This window comes from Suricata suricatta, chromosome 10, assembly GCF_006229205.1.
Source record: "Suricata suricatta isolate VVHF042 chromosome 10, meerkat_22Aug2017_6uvM2_HiC, whole genome shotgun sequence".
Lineage (NCBI taxonomy): Eukaryota > Metazoa > Chordata > Mammalia > Carnivora > Herpestidae > Suricata > Suricata suricatta.
The window spans coordinates 119,133,210-119,157,655 of record NC_043709.1 but is presented as its reverse complement, the minus strand read 5'-3'; the positions used below and the strand labels follow the sequence as shown (position 1 = coordinate 119,157,655).

At 42.0% G+C, this 24,446-nt stretch overlaps 1 protein-coding gene across 1 annotated transcript in view; it reads left to right on the top strand.

Moving 5' to 3' along the window:
- NEBL (nebulette) overlaps window positions 1-24,446 on the top strand; it is a 355,587-nt gene that overhangs the window by 181,955 nt on the left and 149,186 nt on the right. The window contains exon 4 of the mRNA XM_029953726.1: window positions 2,659-2,766. Within this exon, the coding sequence (XP_029809586.1) occupies window positions 2,659-2,766 (108 nt within the window). The remainder of the gene's footprint in view (window positions 1-2,658; window positions 2,767-24,446) is intronic.

Genomic DNA, 24,446 nt, shown 5'->3' with positions numbered 1-24,446 from the left:
ATCAGCTGCTTCAGTTTTACAGCCTACTGAACTGGCCCCACCATGGAGAAAGAGCGCCTGTTTCCCAGATCTGGGGCTCATGGGCCTGTGCTGGACTATGGGTCCAGTGTGGGTCAAGTCCTGGGCTCGAGGGTGGGGCGTTCTCATTGGGAGGAAGGGGTCATGTTGTGAGGGCAAAGGTGGCACGTGAGATTGGAGAGAATCCTCTTCCCTCTGTCCTCAGGTCTCTCTTTACATCCACTTGTCTCAGAATTAGACTGCGCATGACAGGTAGATCATCCGATATAACATTGAAAATTAGATCTAAGTGGAGAGAGAGAGAGGTGATATACTGAGTGAGACAAGAGAAGAGGCGATCGTGGTGGCTCCCGGTCTCCCTGTATGCGGTAAAGGTGTCCTGGGTGGGTGGCACTTGAGTTGTGACTGAGAGTATGTGAGGCTTGGCTGTGGATCATTACTGTTAAAAAGGATTAAACAGCTTCTAAAACTCCGCAGACCGTTATGGAGATGATTGTATACTTTTCAAAGCTAGTCCCTCAATGAGACAAGCCCGAGTCAGGTGATGCTTGTGTGACTTGTGGATGTGAAAAGGACTGTTAAATTGTGATCAGCTCAAAATCAATGAATCTGGAATTTAATGGGTTTTCTTTCCAGTTCTTTCTTTGCAAACCACCATTAAAAAAACCCCTTCGACTAATCCCCCAAAGAGTACGTGCCTTCCCTGAAACTGGTGTCAGGGATGTCAGAACTTGGCTTATTGAATTTTTCTTCTCACTTCTTCATGCCTGTCATTGTTACAACCTTGTCAGCTTTCCTACTTTTATTATTTTATGATCCTGTGCCCTGTGCTTCCTTCAAGCAAAGCTGAGTGGCTTCCCTGTGTAGTTAGACACACGCCACTGAGAATGTGTGGGAGTGTGTATCTTCTCATGAGCTGGGGTTTGAGGGTTGGAAGGCTAATCCCATTCAGCATTTTCCATGAAAGAAAAGCAATGTGATGTATTTGACCCTTTTATTTATGGAAATAGTAAGAGTAAGGGGTTTAGTACTTTTATAAATTTAGATAAAAATACGGAGAAAAAATTGAATAGTCTTAAGCTATAAGTGATGAGGGTGTCTAGATCTTTCTATTTGTTGCCATCTGGAAATTTCTTTTTTTTTTCTTTTCAAGCTTTTCTGGGGAAAGGAAATTTTTTAGTAGCCTCAAGGACAGTGATCCCTGAGAGAACTGAGTGTTTAAACACAGACATGACTCAACAAAAACAGTCATTCCATACTCAACGACGTGAACTTACACGGAAACAACGGAACGTTGCGCTTACAGAATCCTGTTTTTAGTAGCCCCCCTCAACGTTAGCTATTAATTTAAGTGTTGATTTGAGCCCAATGATTATGAATGTAAAACGGGGATTATATGAGTCATCAAAAAGGTGTTTCCATATGACTTGATACTTAGATTTTAGAGAAATAGGAATAAAGTGATAGAACCGTTTTGGTCATTAGCAAGCAGAATATTTAACCGGTGTGACAGTTGTTGTCATTATGCTAATAACAGGAGATGGGGCTCGAGTAAGATTAAGCATTAGCTATTCCAGTCCCTCGAGGAAACTGTAAAATTCAGCCTCACTGGATTGTAATTAGAAAAGAAGTATATTTAAACACCTAAAAAAAATCGTAGGGACCTCAGCACAGAGTATGCCAGGGACATGTGCTTGAAGCTTTTTAATCTCTAGGTGTGGCCTGCTTTATAAATATTTCCATAAGCATTTATATACTTGACACTTGGCAACATAGTGTTGGGTAATCATATCCATATGCTCTGCCTTACAAGACAGAATGAAAATATTTCGTAAAGACAGGGCTAGGGGTTGGTAATTTTGTACGTCTCCTTTCTCCATCATGCAGTGAGGGCTCAAAATGATGCTTTGTCACTGACAAGATGGGCCTGGGAGGACATCTAGCTGTCTTTTCCCACATTTTTTTTTTTTTTTTTGAGCAGTAGTACAAGTATTAATGGCGATAATAATAACTAGTATGGGACACTTGCTTACTTGTTCGTGGTGAGGTGTGGGTCTTCATTTGAATCCATCCTTATGACTTACTAAATGTTTTTATTTATTTTTGAGAATATATTAAAAAATTTTTTAATGTTTATTTATTTTTGAGAGAGAGAGAGAGAGACAGAGCATGAGTGCGGAAAGGCAGAGAGAGAGAGAGAGAGGGAGTCACAGAAGCAGGGTCCAGGCTCTGAGCTGTCGGCACAGAGCCCCACGTGGGGCTTGAACTCAGGAACCGCGAGACCATGACCTGAGCCGAAGTCAGACACTTAACTGACTGAGTCACCCAGGAGCACCCTTATGACTTATCAATGGCGTTACCTAAATATTGTTGCTGTTAATGCCATTTGACAGATGAGACCACTGAAGCTCAGAGTGGCTAAGTGACTTGCCGGGGGTCACGTAGTCAGAGTGGAATTGCTGGGATTCAAACCAGGCAATCGGGCTGTGCTCTGCGGCCTCCCTCCGCCACTCGCTATCTGGAGATATTGCTTCCGATTTTAGCGGCTTCTTGGGCCCTGGCCTTTCCCAAGTGGGATGTGTGGTTCCTCTGTTGACTTTTCTTTTTCTTTTGTTGTTTCATTCTCCTCCCTTCTGATAGGTCAAATACAAAAGAGATTTTGAAGAAAGCAAAGGGAGGGGCTTCAGCATCGTTACGGACACTCCTGAACTACAGAGGCTGAAGAGGACTCAGGAGCAAATCAGTAATGTAGGTGACTGTTCAGTGACTCGATTGCCCTGACATGTGTGTCTGGATGAGAAAATGATGTTGGGACTTGGGGGGGGTTCTTGCTGCTACCATATGAAGCCGTTCTCAATGCGCTCATAAAATAAGCCAGGTTCAACTGGTGAACGCCTTCTGTTTGATTTCATTAACGCAGCCTAACAGCAATGACTATGTATCTGAAAAAATATTTAACTTATCTCATTAAAGTTACCTGTGAAATACATTTACTAAATAAATAGATTTAGTGAAAGAAATAGTGTATTTAGAAATATAGTCATTGCTATTAAAAGAGTTGTTACAATTTCGCGTCGTATACCATTTTTAATGGTTCTCAGTTTTGGCGTTTTTTCCAAAATAGGACTTTTGTAGGTAAATTTATCAACCTGACTGTCTTTGTTTCTGCTGTGGATGATCATACAAAAGATTTACATATAAGGCTAAGTATCTTGAGCCATCTTCTTTTGCTAATTGTGTATAGGTAAGCTTTCACACTTTAAACAAGGTATTTGTTGAAATGATGTATTCCATCTAATTTCTGAAGCAGACATTTATGTGTGACGTTGCTGTGGATTTGAAGGCTGTGTCTCATTAAGTAATAGATTTTTCTTGACCAAGAAAACTGAGAAGAGCGCCAGTTCCCAGCACAGTAGGAACCAAAAAGGGTTTATTCCGTACTATGTAAAGACAGATAAATAGCTCATCTTCATTTTCATCATTCACGCCTGTAATGACGTTTCTTCCAAAGTTTTATACGAAGCTTGTCAAAATGTTTTTTTTTCTGGGAAAGAAATCAGTTCAATGTTAGGTATCCAAGAGGACGTACACGTGAAAATCGACAACTGTGTGCATGATACAAAACTATGCACAAATCTGCAAGATTCACGCGTGTTTCATGAGAAGTGCATCTTCTGTACTACTTCCACTGAACTTCGTGTACCTACAGGTTACAAACGATGGAGCCTTAATTTCCAGGAAATGTTTAATTAGCAGATCGTTTAAGCTCACCGATATTTGGCCGTCATCATCACATATGACAATTTGGAGATAGAACTGTAGTATAGAATTTGAGAGAGAATTTTAGTTGTGAAAAGCTAAGAAACAGAATGATGTGGTGTTTAAAAAACTTCTTAGGGAGTGAGAGGAGGCGAAGGAAACACTTTGTTTTGCCGTATTCCAGAAAGTTTATTCATTGTTTGCTCTTTCAATGGACATTTTATTTTTGTAAGGACTTTCTTTTCTTTGAAGACAAAGGGTTGCATTTTAAGGATTCATGTTTTCTGTCCCTTCGTTTTTCTCCCCTGTCCCAACAACCCACCAGTTCTGCATTACTAACCTCATCATTTTTCCTCTTCATTCTTTCTTTAAAAAGTGAATTTTTTTTTTTTCCAAAATGTGAGTTAGAGATACACCACTGGCAGTTACACAGAGTAACGTTTCTTTCTTTGGGTTATTTTTGGGGAACTTGAGAAAAAACAAACAAACCAAAAATAATACTGCACAGAACAAAGTTATATTATAAGTCACAAGCTATCACAGAAATTTATTTCAAAAAGAACTAAACATTTCTACTTTAAGACACCCACGGGACAGCTAACGTAAGGATTGCAGTCAATTCAAAGGTAAGCCCTTTAATTTATACTCAAATTTAGTCAATATTTATATTTAATAAGAAAAGAACTGATCATTTCACCAACCTTTATCATTAGCAGGAATATCCGTTTTATTCAATACCTGAAGCTGTTTGCAGAACCATTCTTAATTACGCAAAAACCCCTTATAACACAGGTACGTATAAATCTGTATGTATCCTATACATAGCAGTGTATACAAATACCATTTGAATAAAGCCTATGATTTAGATAACACTGATTTGTAAAAGCATATCATTTAGACAACACTTAAATTTTTTATTTTTATGTTTTACAGTTGTCTTATGTTAGTCCCTCTAGTAGTTCTAATTCTTTTAGCCATGAAGAGGCATAGTAATGTTTGAATTGCAATAAATAATATAGATATTCACATATTACCATTAGGGATTTACTCCTGGAGAAAGGAAACTATTCAATATTCTGAGGTCTAGAGAATTTTTTTATTCATTAACATGTCCACAACTTCATGAACTTTTTCCATGACCTCACAGGGTTTTCCATATTACTCAAAGATCTTTTTTTTTCTCTAAAAAACTTGGGTTAATCTGTAAGGTGGTACTTTGGTTAGCCCGATTTTCCACATTACTTTAGATAAACCCAAATACTGAAACATATGGGCCAAATCCAGACAGATATTTTTGACAGTGGCCTTTACTGTGTCTGTTTGGAGATGGAAGGGGGTGAGAAAATGTCCAGACTGGTCTCCACCAGAGTTTCCCTGCTGGGGATGCTGGGATGAGCAGATTGATTCTGAAAATTATAAGGCATGTGACACTCAAGCGACAAGTTTAATCCAGGCTGATGGAGATGGGTTATTAAGTCAGGGTCTTTGCAGTCTTTATTTTTCCATTTGCTTCATTTTCCTTATTTGTGTTTACTTTTACTTACTTGTTTTACTTTTTTTTATCTTTGAATATTGTATGGATCTTTCTAAGCTGCCTTTAATCCCTTTTGGTCTAAAGAAAGTAGAAAGACATGAAACTGAATTTAATGACACCTCCTAGGTGTTTTGGGTAACATGTTGTGGATGAATGGGCATTTTTGATTGCTTGCGTCTGTATTTGTGTTATGAAATTTTCTCAGCCACTCTTCATTCGTTTGTGCAGGATTTGAAATCATTTGGAAATACCCACTCAGTCCGCATCTGTTACTGAGATGTGGGCTAGAACACAACCCATAAATTTGAAATTGTATGTAATGAAAGGGGCGAGCATGGGTTTAGCCTTGACTTCTTTTTTTGGGGTCTGTAATGACAGCATATTGAATCTGGGAGATTTATTAAATGCTGCAATTTGAAATTCCTCTCTTATATTACTCACTGAGTATAGTGACAGAAAGAATAAGAAAGTAGGCCAGGTTTCAGAATTTACTGAGTGGTTGGAAAGAAACAGAATGGTTTCTGAAACAACAACAACAACAAAAACAACAACAACAACCAAATTCCAGAGAGTTCCAGAAAATAGCTAACTGTGCCCTCCCATGCCCTGCCAAAGTCTAGGGCAGAAATTCAGAAAGGGGAGACATGACCTAGTATAGCTCCACATTTTCTTTACTTCTTGATATTTTAGGGAAATATTTTTAAAAGACAACGTATAGACTTGTATTGAAGAATAGTGTGCTTTTGGACATTTTCAAAACCCTTTTCTTCCTATTGTCCTCAGAGCTGTAGCTCGTGTGGGTAATCAGAAGGGTTGCTTCCAATTCAGGTGGTTGCCACCTTCAGGTTTATAAGCAGTGCATTCAGGGTACCTGCAGCCGGCTTGCAAGGCAGAGAATCATTGCCGACATCGAAGGGACCAGGTCCAGTCTTGAGAAAGACTATTGATGTGTTTCATTCTGCCTGTTGACACACTCATTTGAGCTGCGCTTTTAATTAGCTGAGACAGTCTATAGATAAATTGTGAAATAAAATGGCAAAGTCCAACCTCCAGAGACTTTTACAATCTTTGTGCTCTAGATAAAATCTAGATGTTTATTTTCTAATTTATTTTAGGTAATGGAGAAATATATGGAGGGGAAAGGAAAAAACCCCCACAAAACCAGTTGGATAGAATCCTGTATTTTACAGACTGACTGGTAAGTATACCATTATGTGATTTGTCAAGATTTGTGTCTGTCCTTGACCTACAGAGGAAATAGTTTGTGTGTGTGTGTGTGTGTGTGTGTGTGTGTGTGTGTATGCACGCAGTGTGCATGTGTCTGTTGGCTTCAGTGGGAATCTTTAAAACACCCTTCCCTTGGATCACTGGCCCACAGACAACACAGACAATAATATTTTCTTTCACCTGCTCTATATTTTTTCCCTTCCCTTGTCAGTATCTATCATTTTGGTTATCTTTCCTATTGCCCAAATATATCCTTTTTTACTACCGTTTTCAACTTAGCATATCCATTCATAAAATGTTCACTTGCTTCACAAGAAAAGCTCAGATTGAAGCCTTTTGAAAAAACATTGTAGAAAAAAAGAGTCTCTCTGGAATTTGACATTGAAATATAATTATCTCTAGCTTTTTGGATACGGCCACCTCATTTTTCATTGACTTCTTAGAATGCAAAATAAATTATGTGCCCATTAATCAGCTCACACAGATACTGATGATTTAGTTCCCTGAGATTTTATGAGTTAGCTTCAAAAATATTAGATTATTGGAGGTACACACGGCCTAATAATTGAATAGCAGTGTCTATGGACTATTAAAATATTTGCTTCAAAGTTAGGTTGAGTGTAAGGGTGAGCATGAGGGTAGGGATGATTATCTAGGGATCTGGTCTCTGTTTGTTATTTAAATAAATCATTTTGACAGAGACTGACTGTGGCCATGTTCAGGCTGCTGACGGTGTGAAATTGAGTTGTATGGTGGACAGAAGACAAGCAGTCAAGAGAAATCCCCAAAGGCAAAATTTGTTATGTAATTGGGTCAATTCATGCATGAGAAATGCATGCTAATTGTAAACTGGTGGCAAAATTACAGTGTAAGAGGCAATTAGGTCTTATATGAACCCGAACAACGGATACAGAAGGATTTCTCCTTCTTCTTACATTCAACAAACATACAAAAATTGTTTTAAAGGTGAGGAAGGTAAAAATTAGAGAGTCAGTGTTGACAGAGAGTAATTTGGTAATTTCGTTCCTTACACAAGAAGCATAACTGTTTTGTATGCCGTGAAACGTTCATATGAAGGCTTCTGATTTTGAGTGGTAAAGTCTAATACACAAAGTAGTTGGAAAGGAGAATCGTATCAACTCATAACCGGGTTGATTAATGTAGATGAATTAACAGAGATCGTTTTTGGGTCAGTGGCTTAAATTTAAGCCCTCGAAGGCTAGTAGTTTCACCGAGTGAATTTATAGTCACTGTAACGGACTGTACCTTACCTCCAACTTCTCTCACCCAGTAAGGCCTGTGTGTTCCTGAGTAAGAGTTGGGTCAGTAGCATTATCTTTAAAGCAATGATCAAATATGTCAACGAAGGTGCTAGGGCATTAGCACATATTTTCCTTCTAATACCGAACACATGCACACGTGCTTTATTTGTTTCGAAACACTTTGTCGTACCCAGGCTAATTAGATCCTCTGAACAACCGCTCCTCAGGGAAAGCATTTCTGTAAGGAACGCTTAGACTTTCATGAGAAAAATGTACGGAAAATCACCTCTCGGTCCTTGCTCGGGTCCAAATCTGTGGTTTCCCTTACACCTGGTTTTGCTTTATTTTTCCACCTAGGGCAGAACTTCAAAGGTTGATCTCTTCTTTTTATCCTCCGGTCTTTAGCCACAGCCACTTAAAGAAACAAATACATCCCAGACCAGTAATTACTTGTGCATGACAAGTACAAGGACTGTGGCTGTAAAATGACATTTGTCTAAATGGGAGGTGGGGGGAGGGCCCCAGCGTCAAAGAATGAACACATATGACTTTTTTTTGGGAAACAGAGATTAACGATCCCGCAAACAATTTCTGAAGATCCTTCTTTAGCAAAATTCCTTTCCCCCGTTCTTTTCTTTTCTCTTCCCCTGTGTTCAGGGCCTTCCCCTGCCTGAGTTATTGCGGGACCTCCTAATTGGCCTTCTCTCCTTCCAGGCTCTTCTGCAGCTTTTCCATTGTATCTTAAACACTGTCACCAGATGAGTCTTTCTAAAATATCTCTTTCATCAAGACCCTAATTATGTGCCACTAAAAACTTCCCTGGGAGCTCCACTCTGCGTCGGACAAAGTCTAATCTCCAAAGCTCTTTCAGTCTGACTCCCCGGACCCTCCACGATCTGCTCCTAAATTACTTTCCCCCTTATCTTTCATTGCCTGTCATCATTGTTCTTTCGTTTCTTTGAGGCCCGACTAACTTATTCTGTCCTGGGCTTCTGCATGAGTCACTCCTCTTGTTTGGCACCATTTCACGGTGTCTGTAAATGATCCTGGACCCGCACTCAGACCCAAGCTACCCCGATCTCTCTCCTCCAGTCACGGCACTGCTTTGTTCACAGCACAGTCAGCTCTACTGTTCATTTCATACACCTTGTTCCGGTGTGGTCCGAAGGAGCGTTTTTCCCTGGTTCTGTGTTTTTCTTCTCTGGCTTCATGAAGATGAAGACCATCCACATCTTTTTCAGTTTATTTTTTTTCATCTCTAAGAATGCATGTTACGACACTTTGTACTTTACCTTTCTGGTCACATCCTTGGCCCTCCCTGTCCCTTGCTTGGGTCATGCGAATAAGTCTCTAGACCGCTCTTTGCTGCCACAGTACCGCCTCTTCTCCCTCCCGAGCTATTCTCTTCGTGGTTTCTTGCAAATTCCTAAAAGGCACATCTGATCATGTCACATTCTACTTTAAAATTTCCCTGTGGCTCCCTACTGCCTTTGGGATGAAATGAGAAAACTGTAGCATGGAATATGACACTGTCTCTGGTTTATTGGCCGATGAGATCTCCAGCCTGGAAGTCCCTCTTGAACCGTCAGCCCTGTGCCCTTCACACTTCCATCTGGAAGGTTCTTTGCACCCTTTCCATATCCATCCTATGCCCAGAGCCTGCCTCCTCTTCCCTGGCCTTCCTTTTTCTCTTGGCACCCTGACAGTCTCGTTCTAGAACTGCATGGTGAGTTCTCTTCTTCCTGAACTGAGTTCTGTGAAGATTCAGGCTATCTTTTTCTCTGTCACCCCAGGGCCTAACAGGGAGCAACATTTGAATTAACTTCTTAGCCCAACATATCTTCTTATCTTCTCTCAAGGCTTCTCACTGTGCCCAAGGCTGTCAGCTCCTGCATGGCCTACCCAGGACTGTCTCTGTCAACCCACCCATGTTGGTACTTTGACCAGTGAATCCCCCCAGTCTTGTGTGAATTTTGTCGTACAGTGGAGGTTATTACAAGGGGTTCTACTAGTTCTCGATCTGTTTTAATCAAAGCATCTCGTTTAAGGTCTGTGTAGATACACATCGATTTTCTTCCTTAAAACTCCCAGATCTTTATTCCTTTATTCCATCGTTCTGTAGCACAATGAAGTTGCCTAATACATTCTTATTCAGGAACTAACTGAATTCTTTTTATTTTTAATGCTTATTTATTTTTGTGAGAGAGAGCATGCCTGAGGGAGGGGCAGAGAGAAAGGGAGACAGAGAATCCGAAGCAGACTTCATGCTGTCAGCGCAGAGCCTGATGCGGGGCTCGAACTCATGAACTAGGAGATCATTACCTGCGCCAAAATCAGACACTTAACCAGCTGAGCCACCCAGATGCCCCATGACTGAATTCTTTTACGGGTATTATTTCCTCAAGTTTTTTTTGTTTTTTCTTTTTCAGAAGAGGCTGCCTTACCATACACCTCTCAGTCTAAGCAAATAAAATCTTTCCTAGGATATGCACCCCAGTACATCTTTTCAACACAAACTTGCGAATGCCTAGACTAGTGCGTGACAACACAGCAGGTGCTCAGTAAATGTCTGTTGAGTACATGAATGAAGCCACGATACTTAAAATCTTGACAAATTTGCAATTCTTTCTCTTGAAACTTCTTTTTGCAAGAGAGTTCCTACCTCTTTTACTTTTTAAAGTTTATTTATTTATCTTGAGAGAGCATGCTTGTGCAAACAGGGGAAGAGCAGAGAGAGAGAGAGAGAGAATCTCAAGCTGTCAGCACGGAGCCTGACAAGGGGCTTGAACTCAGGAACTGTGAGATGATGAGCTGGGCCGAAATCAAGAGTCGGACACCTAACCAACTACGTCCCTCCCTCCAGTGCCCCCCAAGGAGTTCTTAGCTTTTAAAGTTGCTTCAAATTTGTCATTTGTTTTGTGCTGCTTCCAAACACCTATTTTTTTCATTTTCTCCTATTTTTATTTAAATACTCAGTGACTTCTAAAGTTTCCATCAAACGTTTATAGCAGTATTCTCTCCGTAAAACAGGAACATTTGCTTCCTAATGTGGCATTTAAGAATTTCACTGTAATAGTGGCGCCTGGGTGGCTCAGTCGATTAAGCGGTCGACTTCGGCTCAGGTCATGATCTCACAGTTCGTGGGTTCAAGCCCCACTTCGGGCTCTGTGCTGATGACAGCTCAGAGCCTGGAGCCTGCTTCGGATTCTGTGTCTCCCTCTCTCTCTGCTTCTTCCCAGTTCACACTCTGTCTCTCTCTCTTAAAAATAAACATTAAAATAGTTTTTTAAAGATTAAAAAGAAGACTTTCACTGTATTAGAAATCCAAGGGCTGCCCGTTTTAAAATGTCAGGCAATTTTTTTTTTTTGGTGTCCAGATACCAGTAAATACGGGGCTTGCATTTGGGGATGCCCAGGCTGCTATAACAAAATACCATAGGCTGCGTGGCTCCAACCACAGAACTTTATTTTCTCACTGGTCCAGAGATGGGAAGTCCAAGATCAAGGTCCAGCAGGCTGATATCTGGTGACAGCTCTCGGCTTGGCTGGAAGAGTGCGCTTTCTTACTGTGTCCTCATATGGCCTTTTCCTCCATATATGTGCATAAAAGAGAGAGGTTTCTGGTGTCCCTTCCTCTTTTTGGAAGGACACCAGTTGAATTGGATCAGAGCCCCCGCCTTTGACCTCATTTAACCTGAATTACCTTCTTAAAATTCCCATTTCCAAAGATAGTCTCACTGGGGCTTGGGGGTTCAAGATATGAGTTTTATTTTTTTTAATTTTTTTAACGTTTATTCATTTTTTGAGAGAAACAGAGCATGAGTGGAGGAGGGGCAGAGAGAGGGAGACACAGAATCCAAAGCAGGCCCCAGGCTCTGAGCTGTCAGCACAGAGCACAATGTGGGGTTTGAACTCACGGATGTGAGATCATGACCTGAGCCGAAGTCAGACGCTTAACAGACCCAGCCACCCAGGCGCCCCTCAAGATATGAGTTTTAGGGAAGGGGACACAATTCAGTCTATAGCGGGGCTGATTGAGAAGTGATCTGCATACATAATAGGGACTTCTGAGATCATTAAGTCATATGCATTTTGTAATCATAAGCTACTATCACTTTTTAAAATATGTTTTTATGTTTATTTATTTTTGAGAAAGAGAGAGACAGAGCATGAGCAGGGGAGGGGCAGAGAGCGAGGGAGACACAGAATCTGAAGCAGGTTCCAGGCTCTGAGCTGTCAGTGCAGAGCCTGACGCGGGGCTCGAACCCACAAACCATGAGAATATGACCTAAGTCGAGGCTGGACACTTGGGTGGCTGAGCCGCCCTGGCGCCCCAACAGAAGCTACTATCAGAAGCCAGTTTCTTTAGGGGAGGTGGATTATACCACCTGTGGTCATGCCAGGAAAACTTCCACATCCAGTTTTAAAAATTTTTTTCTGTTTTCAGACTGAACAATTTTAACAACACAAAAAAGACTTTCCTTCTAGGTCCTATTTCCGACCCTTACTTGGCCCTTGCAAGCTCTTTATTTGTGGTTTTGAGTCATAGCCATTTATAGAAACAAAGATAGGATGCAGTAGTGATTCTGCTTTTGGGTTTCCCAGGTCTCAGAGAGTGATGGAGCTCAGAATATAGTTTTCACATGCCGGGGGCTGGCATGCTGGCCTGGACGGACGTGGAAGAAAGGAGGCCAGAAGAGTGACAATAGAAAAGAAGTATTTCTATGCCACAGAAAAAGCCCAATCAAGATTAGCTTTTTGAAAAAAAATTATTTTAATTAAAAAAATTTTAATGTTTTTATTTATTTTTGAGAGAGAAAGAGAGGGACAGCATGAGCAGGGGAGGGTCAGAGAGAGGGAGACACAGAATCTGAAAATAGGCTACAGGCTCTGAGTTAGCTGTCAGCACAGAGCCCAACGCGGGGCTCGAACCCACGAACCGTGAGATCATGACCTGAGCAGAAGTCGGACGCTTAACCGACTGAGCCACCCAGGGGCCCCAAGATTAGCTTTTTAAAAAATGTTGCAATTTCTAGGTCACGGTACAGACTAAACACTTACAAAGTATCCGAATTTTCTTCTAGATGTTATTATACCCTTTGGGACATATCTACCGTGAGCACATACTGAACGTTAAAGGCTCTGGCAGTCTTGGCTCTATATTTGTAGAGTCCCCAGATGCAGCTGTCATAAATAATTATGCCACATCATTATAACTTCACTGGGCTTCTGCAGGTAGGTTTGAAACCTGTTGTTTTTCCAGTTAATAAGTGTAATGGTCGCATGTCATCTTAACTTATTAAGAGGTCATGAATCAAAGGAGACATTATAAAGAGATTTAATTAAAGGCCATTGATAACCCAAGCCAAGTTTATACAATTAAGGCAAATTGCACCATTGGAAGTTAGAGGCAAGAATGTCTTCCTTTTTGTAAGCATATGCAGATATGTTGTCTAATTTGCATTTCATTTTCCTAGAAGAATTATGTCATGGAAATTGCTTTTCTTTATTTTTTTGCTCGTACTTTCTCCCATAGCTTACTTTCCTTTCACCGCCATCAGTCCTGCTCTGTAGCCTTTCTTTTGTACAGAATTGCATGCAATGCTGTTTGTAAAAGGATACGTCTACATTTCTGTTTGAAGGGCCTGTTCAAACAGAACTGTTTTGTGCGGTACCCTTAGGCTTGGTTCCAAGGACAAGAAGCAAGAAGCGATGATCACTTGTCTTTTTGTTTGTTCATCTTTATGATTGGGTTTTCCTCTTGTGGCTATATTATCTATAACAAAGTCAACTTTTGATTCGTTTGAATGAAGCTTTCGTGTCATGGCCTTCTGCAAATGATCAAAATGGCAGAATTTGTCTGTTGCGGAAAGTATGAAATAGAGTAGGGATGTAGAAAAAACTAATTAAAGGAGCAAACCCTTAAAAAAAATCACTCTGGTCTTCTTAACACTTGTGATTTTCAATAGCAAGGATTGAATTTTCCCAAACAGAGTGATTTAAATATTTGCTTGTGTTGTGTAATTGTGATGAGCACGTTGAGGGCAAGCAGCGTTTCTTGCTCATGTTGGAATCTCCCAGAATACGGCCCTTTACCTATGGTGAATAAGACGCGGGGACGTTGCTTTCACAGTTACGTTGTGTATGTGTTTTCTTTAAAGGTTTGCTGCGGACCTCGCATTCACTGGGCCCCATAGATGGCGGGGAAATGAGAAAGCACTTTGTACATGCGTTTATACTCTTGCGAGGGTGCCTGCAGTGGCTGGCCGAGGTGTCCAGCCGCCACAGGGGAGTCTGTATAGATGTAAGGAGGATGAGGGAGGGGATGGTGGTCTTGGGCAAAGGAAAGAAGGAAGGAAGGAAGGAAAGAAGGAAGGAAGGAAGGAAGGAATACAATAAGGTTAGGAACACCTAGCGTCTACACGTCAGAGTGTGGAGAGAGAGACACCAGTACCGAAATGAAGACTTTGGCAAGATTGGCAAAAGACTGGTATCATATTTTCAACTATGCATATTTTGGTTATCTACAAGGTCAAAAAACTAAATCTCCAAAAGAAATCGCTTTTGAGAACATTACTGACTTAACAAACTTTTTTTTTTTTTTTTTTTTTTTTTTAAGTTTTGAGAGACAGAGAGAGACAGCGTGAGCAGGGGAGGGTCAGAGAAAGACGGGGAGACACAGAACCGGAAGCAGGCTCCAGGCTCTGAGCTAGCTGTCAGCATAGAGCCCAACGCAGGGCTCGAACCCACAAACCATGAGATCATGATCTGAGCTGAAGCCGGCCGCTTAACCGACTGAGCCACCCAGGCGCCCCTTAACAAACATTTTTGAGTGTTTACTGTATGCCAGGCACTTTGCCAGGAGGCAGGGGATAGAATGAGAAATAAAATAGATCTGAGCTCTGACCTCGTGGACCTGGCTGTTTACCCCCTAACAGGCAAGAGGACAATGGCTGCCCAGGATGATAAACGGTCAATAGTGGGAAACCCTGTGCTGTTTGCAGGGGGGCAGCTGGCCTCGTGTGGGAGGTAAAGGAATTGAAATCTTGCCAACATTGCCTGAAAGTAGTCTTTGAAGAATTTTACTGGATCATTTTGTTTGTTTGTTTTGAATTGTGACTCTTCATATTTGTTGGTGTTTAAAATTTTTTTTAACATTTATTTATTTTTGAGAGACAGAGAGAGACAGAGCATGAACAGGGGAGGGGTAGAGAGAGAAGGAGACACAGAATCTGAAGCAGGCTCCGGGTTCTGAGCTAGCAGTCAATACAGAGCCTCATGCGGGACTTGAATCCACGAACCGTGAGATCATGACCTGAGCCAAAGTCGGCCGCTCAACCGGCTGAGCCACCCAGGTGTCCCTCCTATTATTTGTTTGTACAGTAGGTGCCGTCCATTTTGCTTTAAAGTCTGCCCGTCGCCCTCTGTCTGTTTTCTGTATTCCCGGTTCGCTTGTCAGTCGGGATGTCTAGAAAAAAATATCACTCAAAATTAATCAAGCCATAGATACACACAAAGTGTAAAAAGAAACGAGCATTTATAGAAGAGTATCAATCTGCTTATTTTTTAAAGCATTTTTTTAAATGTTTATTTTTGAGAGAGAGAGACAGAGAGACAGAGTGTGAGCAAGGTAAGGGCAGAGAGAGAGGGAGACACCAAACCCGAAACAGGCTCCAGGCTCCAAGCTGTCAGCACAGAGCCCGAGTTGGGGCTCGAACCCACGAACCGCGAGATCATGACCTGAACCAAAGTCGGATACTTAACCAACTGAGCCACCCAGGCGCCCCTCGATCAGCTTATTAATGTCAGAGTGGCTGGGAAGATCCGTATGTGAATATTGGCATACACTTAAAAATTTAGACCCATGTTCTCTCCATCTTGGTTTTCAGTACTTAAGAAGTGGAAAAGTTTTGAATGTAAAGCTGTGACCATTTTTCTTCATCTCTTTCGTCCCCCCACCCTCTGTAGGGATAGTTTTGAATTAAAAACCTTTTAGGACTCAGTACAAAATATTGAGGAAACATTTTGCGTCTTAAAAATATACAGGTACCTGAAAAGAGTCCTCCACACACATGATTCATATGTGTGTCATGTGTGCGGGCTGGTGTGTGAGTAGGGAGCTCCGGAAAGCTAATGATAAACATTGGTAAGCGCTGCTTGGTTTTCACCTTCGGTGTTCCTGGCCCAATCTGTGCTGACAACGAACCTCTGGGACGTCCCCTCAGTGCTGTGGGGTCTTTTCCTGCCAAATACTGTTCTCTTGCAAGATTAAATAGCTGAATCAGTGTGGCCTGAATCTTGATCCTGCTGAGAATATTAGGACTCCCGCCGGTTGTAATACAGATTAGCCGGTGAGAACTCTGTTGGAAAAATAAAGTGAGTTTCCCTAAATGAATTTAACAACTGCTGGGAACCTTTTTGTGTCCTCTAGCATGAGTGTGTGTGTGTGTGTGTGTGTGTGTGTGCGCGCGTGTGGGCTGCCCATTAACCATTTATTTCCCACATTTCCACTGGAACCTCCTCCTGCCCACTATTGGGCATTTACTGTGAACATTTTCATAACTTTATTGCACATTTCTGGTTTCGCAGGTAAGGCACTTGGCATGTTAAAATGATTAAGTACTGTGAAGGGTAAGTCATTATATACTTAAGGAGGAAAGCCATTTTCTCAGAAATTATGCAGTGAATTTAACGTTACTTCCGTGATGAAACGAACCGCACCACTGGGTCATTTGGAGTAAACTGATTAGCATATTGCATTTTGATCACAGGGTTTATGTTATTGGTCGAAAAATCGTGAAATATTTAAGAGGTAGGAAGGACGGAATGGCCAAATTTATTTCCGTCGCTTCCAAACTCCATTCCATTGCTGTTTCTGCTTCTAGGGTTGGATGGTAACCTTTGAAGGTTCTGAATTCCATAGATATTATGAGGCTTCCCCTCAAATGAAATATACCAAAAAAAAAAAAAACCCCAACACTAATACTGCTACCTTCCAGGGCACAGCACACACAGGTAACCGAACATGAATAGTTGTTGGATTTTCTGATGGCAGGCTTAAGGTCATGGAACCCTCTTCTGCTTTGGGGAGCCCTTACCTCGCTTGTGTATGAAGCTTGTGGGGCGCTCTTTCCATCTGCTGCCACCACTGTCGCCCTTTTGTCTCCCGACACCTCGAGTGTGAGCGCGCGTGTGTGATTTCTCAGTACAAATGTCTGTGACTGATTTGTTAAGGGCAGAGCATGACACAGTTGTAATACTGTTCACCTTATCAGGGTCGTCCTGACTTTGGCAGATCACTCCATAGGTTATTACTGTGATTATCACTCTCAATATTCTAAATGTGAAATGATTAGTTAAATTCTGATTTTTAAATGTTTATTTATTTTTGAAGAGAGGGAGAGAGCTCACGCAGATGCAGGAGTGGGGGAGGGACAGAGAGAAGAGAGAGAGAGAGACAGAGGATCCCAAGCAGGCTCCATGCTGTCAGCACAGAGCCCAATGCAGGGCTTGAACTCGTGAACCATGAGATCATGACCTAAGCTGAAATCAAGAGTCGGATGCTTAACTGACTGAGCCACCCAGACTCCCCAGTTAAATTATTTTTTTGGTTGGCATAAAGGCACCAAACGCTGGGGGTAGAAAATGTCTTGAGAGAGGACACAAGAAGGGGAGAGTATCTGGTTTGGCAGCTTTCCATGAGTCTTCAGAAAATAGCCACTATTTCGTACTTATCCCATATGAGGGTTTTAGGCAAGTTACTACCTGACCTTAATTTCTGAATTCTCTGGAAGTTAGCTTGTAAAAAATTGGGGTCAGTCACAACTGGGGTCTTTTGTCTACTAATCTGGTTTGCCTTTTTTTTTTTTTTTTTTTTTTTGGAGGCTTGACTCTTTGAGTCATCTTGGTGGCATTGTTGAAATTTGCAGTCGGGGGTGCCTGGGTGGCTCAGTCAGCTAAGACCCCAACTTTGGCCCAGATCATGATCTTGTAGTCTATGAGTTTGAGCCCTGCGTCAGGCTCTGTGATGACGGCTCAGAGCCTGGAGCCTGCTTCGGATTCTGTGACTCCCTCGCTCTCTGCCCCTCCCCTGCTCCTGCTCTATCTCTGTCTCTGTTTCTCTCTCAAAAATAAACATTAAAAAAAATTTAAAGACAGAAAGAAGAAAAAAATAAAAGAACAGAGTCACGATTTGAGGGAAGATTTTTTTTCTGACTTCCCAATACGGATTCTCCCTCTACACCAGAATTTTGGGATTGTCACTTCTGTGTGCTCTATGGAACCCTTGTGCATAGAGCAAATGTCAGAGATAGGAATTTCTTTATTATTGTTAATGCAGAAGTTGATTTATCCTTAAATGGCATTTTGGAGGTCGCATCCTGATATTAGGACCAAATTTAGAAGTTTCAGGTTTCTTAACACGGGGAACAGAGCTTTATCCCTTCTGAGTCGAGCCTCTCATTGAAATGTTCTCAATGTGCTGTTTTGCAGAAACGTGTTGCATTGCCTCAGGCAGTGTGAGCGTGTGAGTTACTCCTGCGGTTCTTGATGTTAAGGTTCAATGCTTATTTCCCTTTAGGATATATTTACCTTTCTTGTCCTGCCCTCCTCTGAAGGGATCTGCTCTATGCTGAGGATACAGCTTGAAATACAGGTCCCTCTTCGCCCAGAACACATGGACACAGCTCTCGTAAGCGTGGTAGGGAACTGGTGCGGTGCTGGGGTTTGTGCGACACAGTCAGGCACCCAACCCTCACTGGGGGTTGGTGATGGCCACAAATGGCTTACAGAGGAAGGTGGCATGAGACATGTTTTTAAGAAAGAATAAGGAATCAGGCAAGTGAAGAAGAAGCGCTGGTGAATGGTGGGTGGCAAAAAATGTCCCGCATGGGGGATCCGCATATTTAAGTGCAAGATGGACGTGCCGCGGTGCCTTTGAGTGGCTGTGAGTGCCAATTTTAGCTTGGAGATCTGAGGGAGTACCTAAAAGATTAATTTTTTTAATTTTAGAGAGAGAGAGAAACCATGTGAATGGGGCAGAGGGAGGGAAGAAGAGAGGGAGAAAGAGAGAATCTTGGAAAGAATCCATGCCAAGTGTGGAAACTCACTGGGTCTCAATCCCACGATCTCCCAGGGGGATCATGACCTAAGCCAAAATCAAGAGTTAGATCTGTTCAACTGACTGAGCCACCCAGGAAAAGATTTTTTTAGTAAGGGAATGACATGAGATTTTCGGGTCACTGCGTGAATGTTAGCAGTGGCTGATGTAGGCTTATTGTCAACGTGGCCTGTCTCTGAGTGGGATTTTACTCTAATTATCTCTGTGGGATCTGGAAGCCCCTGATGTCTGGCTATTGGGCCTTGGGACGATTATAGTACTAGTACTTGTAGGAGTTTGCTCTTGGAGAGCAACAGAAGAAGAAAATAATGGCATTCTGGTCGCTCTATTTTTGAGCGATGCCAATAAAAACAAGAATTTAAGCGGTTTTATTGCAGGGATTTAGAACTGAATGAGAAACGATGAGCACAGGTGTCTGCACAGTATGTAAATAGGGCAGTGGTGTGTTCACGCCCCAACTGTGCGACAAGCCTGGAATGGCTAGTCTCAGACACCATGTCAGGTTGGCAGGTCTGAAAGTGTAAACCCGTATAAATATGTATGCCTTCAGCATCACGTGCAAACGCTACATTAACTCCATACAAATATGGAGAGAAACATCCCAGTTAACTAAACTGTCAGCAGTGGGGGCGGTGGGGTGTTCTGGCCAACTTATTATTATGGTTAAAGAAATTTTTTAAGTTTTTTATTTATTATTGAGGCAGAGAGGAACAGAGCATGAGTGGGGGAGGGGCAGAGAGAGAGGGAGATACAGAATCTGAAGCAGGCTCCAGGCTCTGAGCTGTCAGCACAGGGCCCGACACGGGGCTCAAACCCACAAACTGTAAGATCATGACCTGAGCCAAAGTCAGCCGCTTAACCGACTGAGCCACCCAGGCGCCCCTATTATGTTTTGACAAAGGTTAAGCCTAAACCGTATTTGTTGACTGTGTTTCCAAAAGGTAGATGACCAACCAGAGTGCAGCTAACTTGAACTCAAAAATGTAACTGCCTTTTGCTCATTGAACAGGTGAGAGATGACAGACCCTGATCTGCATAGATCATTATGTAGGGCACAGATGGTTGAAGTGGTGACCTCCGGAGTTCCTGTTGTTCTCAGGACACTGTCTGGAGATAACATTTTTGGAAGTTTGTGAGGATGCCTGTTTGAGACTGTTCACCTCTGACTACCTTTGAGTCCTAAAGTCAGGACGCACAGGAACAGAACCCTAGTAGTTGAATAGTTTTGAATGACTTAGTTTTATGTATACAGGGAGTTGAGGACTGGATCCTAGTTATAAGCAAAGGACGTTAGTTTTGACTTGTAGCAAGATACACGAGTAAGAAATAAGAAAAAGCTTCTTCCAATATGCATGTTATATGATAAAGTCCTAAGGCTCTTTCAACTTTTAAAATGACCTATTTAAACACTTTTTAAAATGTTTATCCATTTTTGAGAGACAGAGTGTAAACAGGGGAGGGGCAGAGAGAGAGGGAGACACAGAATCTGAAGTAGGCTTCAGGCTCCGGGCTGTGAGCACAGAGCCCGATGCAGGGCCCGAACCCACAAACTGTGAAATCGTGACCTGAACCAAAGTTGGATGCTTGACTGACTGAGCCTCCCAGGTGCCCCTAAAATGACCCATTGTAGCAGAGCATTACGTCTCGATTGTTATGGCTCTTTTTGTCTATGTCTCCACTGGGAGTGATAATATTTGATGCTTATTCTAAGTTGAGGGGAGCAATGAAGCCTGATGGAAAAGCCCTTTGTGTGACACAGAAGGAAGCATCACAAATAAATAAAAACATGAAGTCAAGCTCTGTCTATGGAGATAAGTACATGGACAGGTGATTGGCTTTACTTTTTGGCCTTTTATAATTTTAGGAAAATGTGATTGAGAAACACGGGAAACGCAGAGTGGTCTGGCTTCGGAGAGTCCAGAGACTGTGTGTGCCCTGATGCAGGGGTGGGGAGAGCGGGTGGCATCACGGACTGCTCTGCATTTGGCAAGTCCTCTTAAACGCCTCCTGATCACACATCGAAAGCCAAGTGGTGGTAATTATTCCTGAGGCTCCCAGAATGTTATATTTTGAAATGGGGATTAATAGCAGGCAAAAAGTGCCTTGTTTTACGGAATATCCAGTTTTCTTCTACCTTATGGTGTCATTCTTTTTAAAAGGATTATTTGGGTTCTTGGGTGGCTCAATTGGTTAAGTGTCCAACTTTAGCTGAGGTCGTGATCTCATGTCTGTGAGTTCGAGCCCTGCATTGGGCTCTGTGCTGACAGCTCAGAGCCTGCTTCGGATTCTGTGTCTCCCTCTCTCTGCCCCTCCCACACTCACGCTTCTGTCTCTCTCTCTATCCTTCTCTCAAAAGTTAATAAACATTAAAATTTGAAAATAAAATGAGTTATTTGAGATGAACTGATATTTATGGCCCTGAAAAAGAGTCAACCTAACCTGATTCCTAATGTGGAAGAATGTGGAAGTCTGAACAAATGTTGGATTACAAGGTCATTTTGAAGGACAGAATGTGCAATAATTAGACCAGGCAGAAAATAAACCACAACGAACAGTAATCCTAAAGAAAATTAAAACACGGAAAACACTGCATTATTTATTTGGATTCAGTGGGAACTTGCCAAGGGAGAGGCAGCTGGCTTTCTGCTCTTTGAAATGTTTGTAGACTTGAGGAGAAGCTGTCAATCAGACTTAAGCCCTCACTTCATTCTCGCTCTTCAGCCAGATCTAACTGGATGGTGAAGTGGGGAATAGATGCAGTTGACTACGTGACTCAGGACAGGAAAGAAAGACATGGACCCTCGTGACAAGTAGATCTGAGTTTGCACCGGTTTCATCATCACTACCTGCTGCTTCCTAGGCTCTGTCCTCAGCAGACCTTAGGGTCTTAGATGCTGATTTTATTTTATTTTATTACTTAAAAAATTAAAAAAAAATTTTTTTTTTACTTTTGAGAGAGAGACTCACACAGAATGCGAGTGGCGGAGTGGTCAGAGAGAGAAGGAGACACAGAATCTGAGGCAGGCTCCAGGCTCTGAGCTGTCAGCACAGACCCCGATGCGGGGCTCTAGCCCACGAACCATGAGATTATGACCTGAGCCGAAGTCGGCTGCTTGAACCGATTGAGCCACCCACGCACCCCAAGATGCTGGTTTTATAGGCAGACAAGGCCTGGGGTCGAAGGACAGCATCTCCTTTTGTTACCTCCACTACCCTAGGAAACAGAATAATAAGGGGCTGCTGCCTCATTCATTTCCCTATATTTAAATTTCCACATCTGTAAATTAGAAGTAAAAAAGGAGTATTATAAGAATTTAATATTGGCTCTTATTTGTAGTTAAAACACCTGGCATAGTGTTCAATCCAATCACTGATAGTCTTGTTATTGTTGTGAAATAGATTGGAAATTGAAACAAGATCTTGGCACAAAACTGTTTGAAGAGTCACATCATCAAGTATCTGCAGAAATTGGAAGAGTATTTCCAGACTTCAAACTGATTGCCATTTCCAGCAATATATTTTATTTCATTTGGACTTATAGTAACTGTGACTTCCTCTATCAGTCACAGTTTTGCATAAAACGTCATCATTGAGGCTCCTGGGTGGCTCCATTGGTTAAGTGTCTGAGTCTTGATTTTGTCTCAGGTCATGGTCTCATGATTCATGAGTTCCAGCCCTGCATCGGGCTCTGCGCTGACTGTGGAGAGCCTGGTTGAGATTCTGTCTCTCCCTCTCTCTCTCAAAATAAATAAATAAACTTTAAAGAATTAAAAAAAAAAACCCAAAGCATCGTCATTAAACAAGTTGTGAAGTTTTCCTGGGAGCTAATGTCCATTATAGAATTTTCACTGATGAGCACAGAAGTTGATCCTTTTAATGAGAATAAGCATACTGACTTAGTGATTGTCAGGTATTCAAGGTGAAGAGAAATTCTCATTACGGCAGCTTGCACACCACATATTATTATAAGTTTGCAAATGAATTGTTTCCCAATGTAGGCTCGGGACCCTGCAATCTTCAGACAAATCCTTAATGATGTTTTGCTTCCTCACAAGCATTATGATAGACATCAAGGTTATTTAAATGTCAGCTTTTAAATGGGATGGGGGAGATTGAATGAAGATGGATGAGAACCTGTACGTCTGTTGGAATTCTGTATTTTCACTTAAAAGGGTAGAAACTAACATTTAGATTCTGTTGCAGCTTCATTAAAGGGCATAGATTCCAAATTCAGTTTTTGATCTGAAGGAAGAGATCTGCCCATGTCCGTGGCAATTTACAGGCGATGTAGATATTTTAAGGCACATCACTGTGGGAGGCTTGCTCACTGGGGGTGTCCCTGGTTCTGTTCTCTGCGTTCTTCTGTGCAGTGCTTAGTGACTTTGATAAAAGAGATGCCGATAATCATTGACGGCGTTGGTTAATATTGGTATTACTTGTATGCTCACAGTTGCCATCCGTCACGTTTAGCCCAGTCTTGGCAGATCCAGAATTTCTGTTATTTTTCATCCAGAAATGAATTTCTTTTGCAGCCATTGTTATGGATAACCAAGTTGTGTGTTGCACATAATCCGCATCTGAAGGAGGATTATAGATGCTTCCTCTGGGGATTTTTATGGCACTTACCACACTGTGTCAAAGCACTGATTTAATTTCCTTCCTCCCCAGCCAGGTAGGCTATAGTTCCTTGAGCACAGAGAATGTGGCCAGTTAGTTATATTTTTCACCTCAGCCCCAGACGTCACGCCTGGCGTGGATTAGCATCCAGTAAATGTTTTAGCGAATAAATAAAGTTGTGTGGCATTTTGCCTCACCGTTGCACGGCATGGAAGTTTCTTCCCAGATTCATGTCCACTCAAAACTCGTCATGAAGCCCTGACCTATTTTGCCACACTCTTAGCTCCCTTTTCCATCCCTTTGCCCCCTGGCAGAGATGCATTGCAAGGTCTCAAAGAGCTGTCTGTTAAGAAAATATTTGGTATGTTGTGTGGTCTGACTTACAGGAGTCAGGAGCTGAAAGCAACAGTTCTTACTGGGCACACCAGACATTTCTCTCTCTCTCATGCCATAGGCCAATGCAGTCGTTCAGTGATCCAGGCCTTTTCTGTTTAGTGTCTCTGCTGCACCCTGGGCCTGGCCATTTTCTCCTGGATGAGTCGCATCCAGCATGCACACAGGGTAGCCATGGTGGGTCATGGGTGATCACAGGGGCTACGTCTGGAAGTTGTGTACAACACAGCCATCTGTATTCCACAGGCCGGAATTCAGTCCTGTGACTTGCTTGACTTCAGGGGACCAAAAAGGAAGACAATAAGTGGGTATTGGTGGCCACAGTCAGTCCCCATCACATACCTTTCATCAGTAACTGATCCTTCTAGACTAGGCAGAAATACAGTAGTACCCCCTTATATGTGGGGGATATATTTCAAGAGCCCTCAGTAGATGGCTGGACCCACAGATAACACAGAACCCTATATATACTATGTTTTTTACTATGCATGCATACCCACAATAAAGTTTAATTTAT